Consider the following 12,891-nt stretch of genomic DNA (forward strand, 5'->3'; position numbering starts at 1 on the left):
AAGATGGTGGGTAAAATCTTCAAAAGCATCTAAGTGGCTTAGGAACCTAAAAGCCCCATTTTCAAAAGTGACTTAGGCTTGGTCTATACTTAAAAAGTAGGTTGCCATAGCGGCATCTCTCAGGGGGTGTGAAAAATCCACACCCCTGAGCTCCAAAGCTATGCCAACCCCCTGTGTAGCCACAGCTGGGTCAATGGAAGAATGCTTTTGTCACCCCTAGCTACCATCACTCGAGGAGACTGTGTTTCTGCAACAATGGAAATACCCCTTCCATAGCTGTAGGCTGTGTCTATGCTACGGGGTTACAGCAGTGTAGCTATGGCACCACGGCTGTGCTGTTACAGTTCCCGTAGTGTAGACACGGCCTTAGGGACAGATTTTAAAGGTATTTAGGTGCCTAAGGATGCAGATAGGTGCCTAGTGGGATTTTAAAACCGCCTAGGTGCCTAACTCCCTTTGGACCCCTTTGAAAATGCTACTAGGCTCTTCCTGGTGTCTTTAGTCACCTAAATGTCTTTAAAAATATGGCCCCCAAGTGCCTAAGCCATTCTTTAAAAAAGGACTTAGGCTCCTAAGTCACTTAGGTGCTTTAGAAAAATGTTACCCTTTATTTCTATCCTTTGCTTTTAGCTAAGGTGGTGTCAGGGGTGTGTTACATGACAATTACAAGAGATTAAACAGTATGGAGATGACCAGCTTAAGGGAATTTTTATTAATATTCCTCCCATGAGCCTTACAGCTTGGCCACACAGCTAAAGACAATACAGACATGCAAATATTTGGCATTTCACAAACAACCTTAACTCGAAGACAGCACACGTCCCTATGCACTGCTCCGACACTCACCTCACTGACTTATGGGTATATTCATCTACAGAACATACAATTAGTGAGGCATATGCTGAAATACTCTGCAGGCCCATCTGCCCATCTGTGTCACAGTTAAGGTTCTTTGTGAACACATCAGATGGCATGTTACATAGTGTTTCTGAGGGTCTGCTGTTTCACAACTGTTTATCCCAAACTTCTGAAACTCAGCAAGAAAATTCTCTTCTGAGCCTACAATGATCCCCAAATACTATTATTATTGTTTGTTGGGGTGATTAGGATGAGCTCTGCATAGTAAACAGCCACACGTACATGGGGTGTTTGCTTGCAGTTGGTCCTAGCAACTCTCTCGTCAATCATTAGTGGCTCCAAGTAGCTATGTGTGCTCTGCAGCACAGGGACCTTGCCTCTGGGACCATGCCCCGGGACCTTGCCTCTGCTGGCATGTTAAACCTTGTGAGCATAGCTAGCAGCAATAGCCACTTGCAAAAGGGAACATATGGCTGTCCAAGTTCACCAAGTCTCCTATGGTGAAGCTAGCAAACCAACCTTCAAAGTATAACACTGGTGGGAGTGGGGATGGAGAAAGCTAGTGGATAGCTTAGAGCTTTGGTGCAGATGGATTATGATACACTGGTCAAGCACAAAGCCAAGGAGTCATGGTCAAACACGTGGAGACTACTGGACCATAGAAATTGAATGAAGACTGGAAAGAGAAAGAAAAGTATCCAGCTTGGCTGTCGCCCAGACAAACAAGGGCTGCGATCACTGATCAGACATTGAGGCAGGGGCAAAAAGTATGAGATCAGAACAGACGTAAACACAACAGTATGTAGAACAGGGAATTACGTGATGAACTCAAAGGACAAGACTTCCTGGAACATGGAATGGAAGAACAGTATACCAGGCTGGAGGACATGCAGTAATGATGTATGAGTTGAAAAGATATGAGTGGGAAATCACTGGTCTATGTGAACCAAGATGGGAAGGCAAAGAGGATTCTCCCACGATGCACATAGGATATTGATATTGGGAAGAGAAGACGGTGGACACCAGGACAGAGTTGCATTGGTGATAAAGCCTAAGCCACACCAGACTCTTATGGCATTTAACCTGCTATCTACTTATATGCTGAAGGTGAGATTCAGAATCAAATCTCATGGAGTTACAATAATACAAATACACGTGCTAACCTCAGCAGCCCCCAGGGAAGAAAGTGATACATTTTATAATGCTCTACAGAAAACTATACCATAAGTTTCAAAACAAGACATGTTATGATGATGGGAGATTTTAATGTGAAAGTAGGCTAGGACTGGAATTCCTGCACTGGAGCAGTAGGCAGATTTGGATAAGGTGAAGAAAATGGGAGAGGAGAAAGGCTATTAAATTCCTGCCTAAGCAACAATCTGCTGACAACGACCATGCTATTTCCACAAAGTTAGCCGGGGAGGAAGTGGACATGGCTATCACCTAATGGGCAAAAGAAGAACATGGTAGACTTTGTGCTTGTGAATCACAGATGGAAATCAAATGTGTTGTGCAGATCATTTGTGGCTGATATCAGACCAGATCAAATGTTACTGTTGGCATTTATGAAGTGGAGGCTGAGAGCAATCTGAAAAGTGCCAAGAACTGAGATCTATGACATGGGCAAGTTCAAAGAGTCAGATATGAGGAAAGAATGTGCGGGAAAACATCACCTCTCTGGTGAAGAAATGAGCCTTGAAGAGACAAGGAACAGTGTAAAAATGTGATTATGAGAGCGGCTGAACAAGTTTAGGATTACAAGGTCAAGGAGGATAACAGCTGAAGCGCTGCAGCCGAGTGACAAGCATAGGAAGCTGAAGGAGAATAAAAAGGAGGATGTGAGTCTAAGAGCTGAGTACAACAGGCTCACCATAAAGATAAAAGCAAAAGTGAAGAGACACAGAAACAACTGGGTTAAGCGAACAATGTAAAGAAGGAGAAGAATAGGCAAAGAGAACTGTGGGTTGTATCACAAGATAAGAGAACTGAGTGGGAGATATGAATTGAAGAGGTCAGTGGTAAAGACAAGTGCGAACAAATAATTGAGGATGAACAAGGAAAGACTAAGTGATGGAAAAAATACTTTGAAGAGCTGTACAATGTGCAGAACATAGAAGACGAAACAGCCCCGGAGAAGCGTCCCAGCACAAATGAGGGAGAGCAGATGCTGGAATTCTTAGAAGAAGCTAAGATCTTAATAGAAAGTTTGAAAAACAAAAAGGCGCCGAGAAGTGACAAGGTAACTGCAGAGCTGCTCCAAGGTAAAGGCAATGCACAAGCTACTCAAGCAGGTCGACAAACAAGAGCAAGTACAAAGCGAACAGGGGAAAGTAATTGTAGTACCGATCTACAAAAAAAGGAGATCAGAGTGAGTGCGAGAACCCTCAGAAACACTATGTAGTGAGTCTGCCGGGGAAACCATTCACCAAGACATTGCAGAAGGGGAATGTGGAAGTGGCGCTTTCAGAGGAACTAGCCCAGAAATACAATAGATCAGTTATTTGCGATAAAACAGACACCAGAGAAATACATAGTATACAACCAAACCTGTTACAACCATTTTATAGACTTCAAATAGGCTTCTTGATAGCATTTGGCAAAAGGCTTGTGGCAAGTTATGAGATTGTGTAGCACCCCTGAAAAATTAGTGCAAGTAATAGAGAATGTCTACAGCAAGTTGATGAGGGTGGTGAGAGCAGACAAAAAGGCTGATGGAATGGTTCGGGACAACCACAGAAGTGAGATAAGGATGCATTCTATCCCTGGATTTGTTCAACCTGGTACTGGACACAGTGATGGCTGTAGCATTGAGATATGAAATTGGAGAAGTCATGTTATGTGGGAGGACAGTGCATAACCTTGGATATTGACCACACAGCATTGACCAAGGAGGATTTACAGACAAGGTAGGCCAGGAAAGCAGAAAATCTGGGTTGAAGATCAACTTGGAGAAGATCAAAATGCCACCAGTTGGAGGACAAGAGAAAGACGGAAAGGTCAAACTCAGAGACAAAGAACTAGAACAAGTAGGGAAATGCGTGTTCCTTGGAGGACTGGTAGCGAAGAAAGGGAATTATGAAGATGATGTAAAGAGAAGAATTGGATTAGCCACTTATGCATTTGGAAAACTCAGCATGATCTGGAAGGCTAATGACATTTCAATAAAACAAAAATCAACATATATGAGATCACTGACAGTGCTGTATAGGTCAGAAATCTGCAGTCAGAGGAAAGCCATGACGCCAGATTTTGACAGCAGAAATGAAGTGGCTGAGGGGAATACTGAGAATTTCAAGACTGCAGAAAATAAAAAATGAAGAGATAAGAAAACTGCTAGGGAAACAAATAAAGCTGTTGCAGAAGATTCAAGAAAGACAACTGCAGTGGTCTGGACCTGGAGGGGATACCATACAAGGTAATATAACCAGAGGGCAAGGAACCAGAGAAACACTGTGGATGCACTGGACTGACGTGGTGAAGAAGGATGTAGATCAAAAAAAGTTTAAAGACGAATGAAGCTGTGAAGCTGGTACAAGATAGAAAGTGATGGAAAGACTTCATTCTGCCCCGTCATCACTGCTCAGCTGACTGAAGGGAACCAGAAAAAAAGATAATTTTTTGTTATTTGTGCTGTGATAACGCCTAGGAGCCGCAATCATAGACCACAACCCCATTGTGCTAGGCCTGTACAAACAGCACAAAAACGCAGTCTCCCCCACCCCCAGATGCCATAGGAATAGCTTGATCTCGTTAAATGTTACAGGAGAATAGATGTGTGTGTGTGTGTGTCTGAGAGAGAGAGAGAGAGAGAGAGAGAGAGAGAGAGAGACAATGAGGCTTAGCCACTGAACCCTGGTTATACCCTTAGCTCTGGAGTTATGAGTCTCTCTAAACCAACAGCTATCTGAATCCCTAGGGGTCAGAATGTATCTGAGACCCAGGGTTCAGTTGACCTAGTTCCCATGGCATGATTTCTGCTCTCTCTGGGTTGGGACTGCTTTGTTTCTGGTGTAATTTATGCACACAAATGTGAATAAATCAGATCAAGTCGGTATAGAACACATTAGAGTCTGAAATAATGAATAACACACCCTCCCATCTCACCAGAGATCTGTAAAGTTTCTGTCCCTTTCAGGACACAAAGTTTTATCCAATTATTTCCATCTGTTCATAAGAAGGCATGTCTCAGAGCTTGGGGAAGCAACAGCAGCTACCATTGGGCGAAGAGAGTTGTGGCATTTTATTTACCAGATCTATTTATTTATAGATTGGGTTGTGAAATCCCCTGGGGCCCTGTACTCCACGGCCCCTTTAATAAGTTGTGGCATAATATTTACACAGCGCTGAACATTGTGGAGGAGCTGGGCAGAAGTGCTCTTTTAGTAACATGTCAAGATAAGAAGCAGCTGCTTCTATTACTGTCTGGGCCAGAGTGGGAAGTGGCTGCATGCTGGAACATAGAGAGCACAGATCTGACACAATCTATATTAATTATTATTTATTTGTATTGGAATAGCGCCAAGGAGTCCAGTTCTCGACTAGGACCCCATTGTGCTAGGTGCTGTGAATTTTTATTGCTATTAGGTGTATTACAGGTAGTGCCAGGACTCCACTGTGCTTGGTGGGGTACAAACACAGAACAGAAAGATGGTCCCTTCCCCAAAGAGGTTTGAAGCGCCTACCCTTTTCCTATCAGAAGGGAGCCCCTAATGTAGCGGGTTTCACCTTCGAAGGCCCCTGCCCCAAGCTTTGGTCAGGTACACGGATACGGGGGAGAATAACACAGTGCCGCTGAGAGCTCCTGCAAGCACCTGGGAACAACAGCGGGAATGTTCGGGAAAACTGCACAGTATCTTTAACATCCCCTCCCGCCCCCTGAAATGAAAGCAGAGGGCCCAGCTGAGGAAGGACGTTGTATGGGGGGTGCGGGTGACATCAGTAGTAACTCTGTGTTAATGGGGTTACACCGTCCCGTCGGGTGTTTTCTCCATTCGGCCTGCCCCGCAGCCCAATGTGCCACTTCCGAACTGTGGCTGCCCCAGGGGTCCCCAAGGCGTAAGAATATGGCTCATGTGGTCCTTTATTCTGGCACCTTCAGCTCTAAGCATGCAGGGTTCAGAATGAAGTTAGAACATGGTCCAAAGGGACTGGAGGAACATGCATTCAATGACATTTTGGCTATCATCAGAAATTGTCCCTGTGCTGCCTTTGCCAGATTAATCCTGGCCCAGTGGGAAAGAGGGTACAGGCAGCTTTGGGGCATCTGACACAGCCATTATACTCTGCAAAGAGCCAGGCCGGCCATCACAAACAGACCTAACGGGCCGGAGAGCCCCTCCAGTGTACTAACCCAGCGCAGGTTCTGCACATTCCTTATACTGCTCCGGAGTACAGAAAGGAGCGTCCCCTGCACAGAAAAGAAACACAAGACAAGAGGGAAACATGTGGAGTCAGAAATCGGAGCATGATGGAAGGCCAGTGACTACAGCAAGAAAGCATGCATTAGGCAGCCTTTTGTCTGCACACGCAGTGCCAATCACCTAGGAGCAGGGGTGCAGGTAAAGAGGCTCACGCAGCCAGTGTGCAGCGTAGGGTGAGAGGCAGGGTCTGATCTGCACTTGCAATGCATCTCTCTGGAGATCACATACTGGAGTTGCTGTTTCACGTATAACATCGGATAAAGGTTTCCATAGCTAGTCCAGCTAGTCAGCTCCCACAGGTGAGGCTTGGTTAGCCTCGGTCAGTATCTGGATGGGAGAGCTCTGAGCTGCAGTGTTGCTGATTAAATAAGTGGCACCTTTTCAGAACTGAAATAAGGTTGTGGCGTGGCGCTATGGATCTATAAGCAGGTGACATTCCTGAACCTGCTTCTAACACAGCATGCACACACCGGGGACTTATTGTGTACTTGAAAAACAACAGAACAAACCCTAAACCTGAGCCTAAGCTTTCCCCAGAACTTGGCTGTTCTCCTGAAGAGGGCTTTCCCCTCACTGTCCCTAGTTTCTTCTTCTGCAGAGAAACACTCAACCTTTCTATACTTCTGAATTTAACTTAATAGGGCCCATCTGGTCTGGCTATCAGGCTGAACCAGCAGAAATAGCTCTGCCTCTCTGTTCAGAGGTCCTAGGACTTGACACTTGGTTACAGATGCACTGTGCTGCACTCTTTCTTTGAAATGAGACATTAAACAAAATCCCTGACCATTTGTGGTCATTCATGACCCCACAACACTTTTCACAAGAGTAGGGGGCTGGTAATTACATCCCCTTTGCAGTTTCAATGGAGCATGGTATCCTTACTTCCTATGACAAACAATTATGCACTGCTGCTGTGAGTTTTTAATCAACTTTTGCATTGCTCCCCAGAGGTGACTGCATTTCAGTGGTGAATAAGTTGATCCCAGAGTGTAGTCTGCATCTGAGGCTACAGTCAAATGATATGCATCCCAAAGAGAGTAAGACTTATTTCTGCTCCTTTATTTCCGAATCCTCTTTTACATTATCCACAAGAACATCAGAACGGCCAGACTGATTCAGATCACTGGCTCATCTAGCCCAGTACCCTGACTTCCAACAGTGGCCAGTGCCACATGCTTCAGAGAGAATGAAGAGAACAGGGCAATTTTCAAGAGCTCCATCCCCTGTTGTTCAGTCCCATTTTGGCAATTGGAGGCTTTGGGACAGCCAGAGCATGGGGTTGTGTTCCTGATCATCTTAGAATCATAGAAGATTAGGGTTGGAAGAGACCTCAGGAGGTCATCTAGTCCAACCCCCTGCTCAAAGCAGGACCAACCCCAACTAAATCATCCCAGCCAGGGCTTTGTCAAGCCAGGCCTTAAAAACCCCTAAGGATGGAGATTCCACCACCTCCCTAGGTAACCCATTCCTGTGCTTCACCACCCCCCTCGTGAAATAGTGTTTCCTAATATCCAACCTAGACCTCCCATACTTGAGACGATTACTCCTTGTTCTGTCATCTGCCACCACTGAGAGCAGCCAAACTCCATCCTCTTTGGAACCCCCCTTCAGGTAGTTGAAGGCTGCTATCAAATCCCCCCTCACTCTTCTCTTCTGCAGACAAAACAAGCCCAGTTTCCTCAGCCTCTCCTTGTAAGTCATGTGCTCCAGCCTCCTGGTCATTTTTGTTGCCCTTTGCCGGACTCTCCAATTTGTCCACATCCTTTCTGTAGTGGGGGGACCAAAACTGGACACAGTACTCCAGATGTGGCCTCACCAGTGCTGAACATTTCCCTCGATCTGCTGACAACACTCCTACTAATACAGCCCAATATGCCGTTGGCCTTCTTGGCAACAAGGGCACACCGCTGACTCATATCCAGCTTTTCGTCCACTGTAATCCCCAGGTCCTTTTCTGCAACTTGGCTAATGAACATTGATGGCCCTATCCTCCTTGAACTTATCTAATTCTTTTTTGAACCCAGTAATACTTTGGGCCTTAACAACATCCCCTGGCAAGGAGTTCCACAGGTTGACTGTGCGTTGTGTGAAAAAATACTTCCTTTTGTTTGTTTTAAAATTGCTTGCCTATTAATTTCATTTGGTGACCCCTAATTATTGTGTTATGAGAAGGAGTAAATAACACTTCCTCATTCACTGTCTCTGCACCAGTCATGATTTTATAGACCTCTGTCCTATCCCCCCTTTGTCGTCTCTTTTCCAAGCTGAATAGTCCCAGTCTTTTTAATCTCTCCTCTTATGGAAGCTGTTCCACCCCCTAATCATTTCTGTTGTCTTTCTCTGTACCTTTTCCAATTCTAGTATGTCTTTTTTGAGATGGGATGACCAGAACTGCATGCAGTATTCAAGGTATGGGTGTAACATGGATTTATATAGTGGCATTATAATATTTGCTATCTCATTATCTATCCCTTTCCTAATGGTTCCTAACATTCTGTTTGCTTTTTTGACTGCCGCTGCAGATTGAGTGGATGTTTTCAGAGAACAATCCATGAGGACTCCAAGATCTCTTTCTTGAGTGGTAACAGCTAATTTAGACGTCATCCTTTTTTATGTATACATAGGTCCTGAAACTAAGGGTGCAGGGGATGCTGCTGCACCCCCAAGCTTGAAGTGGTTTCCATTATACACAGGGTTTACAGTTTGGATCAAAGGCTCTCAGCACCCCCACTATACAAATTGTTCCACCACCCCTGTATGTATAGTTGGGATTACATTTTCCAATGTGCATTACTTTGCATTTATCAATATTGAATTTCATCTGCCATTTTGTTGCCCAGACACCCAGTTTTGTGAGATCCCTTTGTAACTCTTCACTGTCTGCTTTGGCCTTAACTATCGTGAATAGTTTTGTATAATCTGTTTACTTCTTTTTCCAGATCATTTATGAACACATTGAAGAGCGCTGGTCCCAGTACAGATCCTTGGGGGACACCACTATTTACCTCTCTCCACTGTAAAACTGATCAGTTCCTACCCTTTATTTTCTATCTTTTAACCAGTTACTGATCCATAAAAGGACCTTCCCTCTTATCCCATGACTCCTTATTTTGATTAAGAGTCTTTGGTGGGGAACCATGTCAAAGGCTTTCTGAAAGTCTGAGTACACTCTATCCACAGGATCACCCTTGTCTACATATTTGTCAACTTGCTAAAATAATTCTAATAGATTAGTGAGGCATGATTTCCCTTTACAAAAGCTGTATTGACTCTTCCCCAAAAAATCGTGTTCATCTGTGTGTTTGATAATTCTGTTCTCTACTATAGTTTCTATCAATTTGCCTGGTACTGAAGTCAGGCTCACAGGCCTGTAACTGCCAGGATCGCCTCTGGAGCCTTTTTAAAAAATAGGCATTCCATTAGCTGTCCTCCCACCATGCGCTACAGAGGCTGATTTAAGCAATAGGTTAGATACCACAGTTAGTTGTTCTTCAATTTCATATTTGAGTTCCTTCAGAACTCTTGGGTGAATCCCAACTGGTCCTGGTGACTTATTGCTGTTTAATTTATCAGTTTGTTACAAAACCACCTCTACTGACAGTTCTCAATCTGGGACAGTTCCTCAGATTTGTCACCTAAAAGGAATGGCTGAGATGTAGGAATCTCCTTCACATCCTCTGCAGTAAAGACCGATGCAAAGAATTAATTTGTCTTCTCGTCAACTCCCTTGTCTTCCTTGATTGCTCCTTTCTGGTGTAATTTATGCATACAAATGTGAATAAATCAGAACAGGTCTGTACAGAACACATTAGAGTCTGCAAAGCTACGTGTAAAATGAATAACACACCCTCAATCATCCAGTGGCCCCATTGATTGTTTGGCAGGCTCCCTGATTCTGAGAAACTTAAAAAATTGTTTGCAGTTAGTTTTTGTGTCTTTTGCTAGTTGTTCTTCAAATTCTTTTTTGGCTTTCCCAATTATACTTTTTCACTTGACTTGCCAGAGTTTATACTCCCTTCTATTTTCCTCAGTAGGAGTTGACTTAGGATTTTTGTTTTGTTTTTAACTGCCTCTTTTACTCTGCTGTTTAGCTACGGTGGCATTTTTTCCCTCTTAGTATTTTTATTTATTTATTTAGGGGATACATATAGTTTGAGCCTCTATCATGGTTTTTTGGTTTTTTTTTAAGTTTCCATGCAGCTTACAGGCATTTCACTCTTGTGACTGTTCCTTTTAATTTCTGTGTAACTAGCCGCCTCATTTCTGTGTAGTTCTCCTTGTTGAAGTTAAATGCTATTGTGGTGGATTCCTTTGGTGTTTTCCCCCCTAAAAAGATGTTAAATTTAATTACATTATAGACACCATTACCAAGCAATTTAGCTATAGTCACCTCCTGGACCAAATCCTGTGCTCCACTTAGAACTAAATGAAAAGAATTGCCTCTCCCCATGTGGGTGCCAGGACTAGCTGCTCCAAGAAACTGTCATTCATGGTATCTAGACATATTATCTCTGCTTTCCATCCTGAGGTGACATGTTCCCAGTTAATATGGACATAGTGGAAATCCCCCATTACTATTGGGTTTTCTATTTTCTGGTCTCTCTAATCTTCCTAAGCATTTCCCCATCCTTGTCAGGCAGTCGGTAGTATATTCCTACTGCTATATGCTTATCCAAGCGTGGAATTTCTATCCGGAGAGGTTCTCTGGTACAGTTTGATTCATTTAAGATTTTTACTGTATTTGACTCTATGCTTTCTCGAATGGATAGTGCTACTCCATCACCAGTTTGACCGACTCGGACATTCTGATATATTTTGCACCATGGTATTACTGTGTCCCATCAATTATCATCATTCCACCAAGTTTCTGTGATGCCTATTATAACAATATCCACATTTAATACCAGGCACTCACCTATGTTAGTATTTAGACTTCTTGCATTTTTATACAAGCACAGTTAAAATTTGTCAATATTTAGTTGACTGCCTTCATGTGATGGAACTGTATGGGACTCTTTTTCATTTGACTGTTTCTCTTCAGTTCCTACCTGTATGTTATCCTCTCCTCTCCTCTTCACTGAGTATGGAGTATCCCTTTCATAAATCCTCCTATAAGGAATGTCTCTATCCACACCTGTTGGCTTTCCCCCTGCCCTTAGTTAAAAACTCCTCTACAACCATTTTCATTTTCATGCCAACAATCTGGTTCTGTTTTGGTTTGGGTGGCGCCCATCCTTTCTCTTTTTCCAAAAGATTCTCCAGTTCCTAATAAACCTAAATCCCTTCTCCCAACACCATTGTCGTCTCATCCATGCACTGGAGACCCTGAAGTTCTGGCCCTGCATGCGGAACTGGGAACATTTCAGAGACTGACACCTTGAGCTCCTGGACTTTAATCTCCTATCTAGCAGCCTAAATTTGGCCTCCAGGACCTCTCTCTTACCTTTCCCTGTGTCACTGGTACCTACATGAATCACTACTGCTGGCTTCTCCCCAGCACTGCCCAAAAGTCTGTCTAGGTGTCTAGATGTCTAAGAGAGATCTGCAACCTTCAAAGCCACCAGGCAATTCACCGTGTGGTTCTCCCAGTCCAATAACTATATTTCTAATACAAACCCAACTATCTATATTCCTAACAATCGAATCCCCTGTCACTATTAGCTAATAACAGTATTACTTCCCTAGGGTTTCCTTCATATGTACTGCTGAATTTTAACTGCAAACATACTCCAGGCTTCTGAGATCCTGCAGGAGCCCTGGGTTCAGAGAGACAGCAATAGCCTTGCAGCCTACTTCATGTACATGAACTGAGCCTAAGCCCTCTAGCAGTTTGTAGCCTAAAACCTGCTTCAGGCACCTGGGGTGAAATCCTGGCCCCACTGGAATCAATAGGTGTTTTGTCATTGGCATCAATGGGATAAGGATTCTACCCCGCACTGTAATGACTAGTGGGAAGCTATGGGTAGGGGCAGGAATCTATTAATCTTCCTTGCTAAGCAGAGCCAATCTGCACCTAGGTGTGATGTCCTATGGGCCTGGATTCTGTGTGACAGGCAGGCCAGTGAGGTTGGGACAAAGGAAAGGTTGGTTTCCAACTCCTGCACTCAATGCCGGACAGTACAGAGTAGGGGGTGGGATAAGATGGCTTTTGTGTTCCCCTGACCTTGAGGCTGGCCAGGAGCCAGTCCTGCTCCAAGGGGCTGTTCTGCCAGCTGGGGATCATGGGAGCACTCTGGCCAGGCCCTCTTTTTCCCTGCCACATGCTCTAGGCTGGGCAAAATGCCACCACAACAGCATCTGCACAACATCCAGGAACTGCCCCTAGGCAGGGCGAACCCAAGGAGAGCCAGAGATGCTGTGTTTCTGGCTGCTTGGTGCCACTTGGAGCAGGACAAAGTAGCTGAGCAGAGCCAGGTCTCAAGGTCTAGGAAGCCAGTGGGATAAATCATGTCTCTGTCGTACAGAGTGGCAGGAAGAGTGACAGGAAGCAACATAATAATAATGCCTAGCTCTCATCTAGCACTTTCCATCAGTAGATATGAAAGCACTTTACAAGAGGGGCAGTATTATTGCCCCCATTTTATCAATGGGGAAACTGAGGCATGGGGAGGGG

At 44.3% G+C, this 12,891-nt stretch overlaps 1 protein-coding gene across 3 annotated transcripts in view; it reads right to left on the reverse strand.

Annotated features, from left to right (window-relative positions):
* The window catches only part of ASIC2 (acid sensing ion channel subunit 2), a 1,343,693-nt gene that overhangs the window by 35,514 nt on the left and 1,295,288 nt on the right, over positions 1-12,891 (reverse strand). For all 3 annotated transcript variants that reach the window (XM_073325645.1, XM_073325646.1, XM_073325647.1), the window contains exon 5: positions 6,209-6,265. In XM_073325645.1, coding sequence (XP_073181746.1) covers positions 6,209-6,265 — 57 coding nt within the window. The remainder of the gene's footprint in view (positions 1-6,208; positions 6,266-12,891) is intronic.

The sequence above is a fragment of the Lepidochelys kempii genome, chromosome 27, assembly GCF_965140265.1.
Source record: "Lepidochelys kempii isolate rLepKem1 chromosome 27, rLepKem1.hap2, whole genome shotgun sequence".
Taxonomy (NCBI): Eukaryota; Metazoa; Chordata; order Testudines; family Cheloniidae; genus Lepidochelys; species Lepidochelys kempii.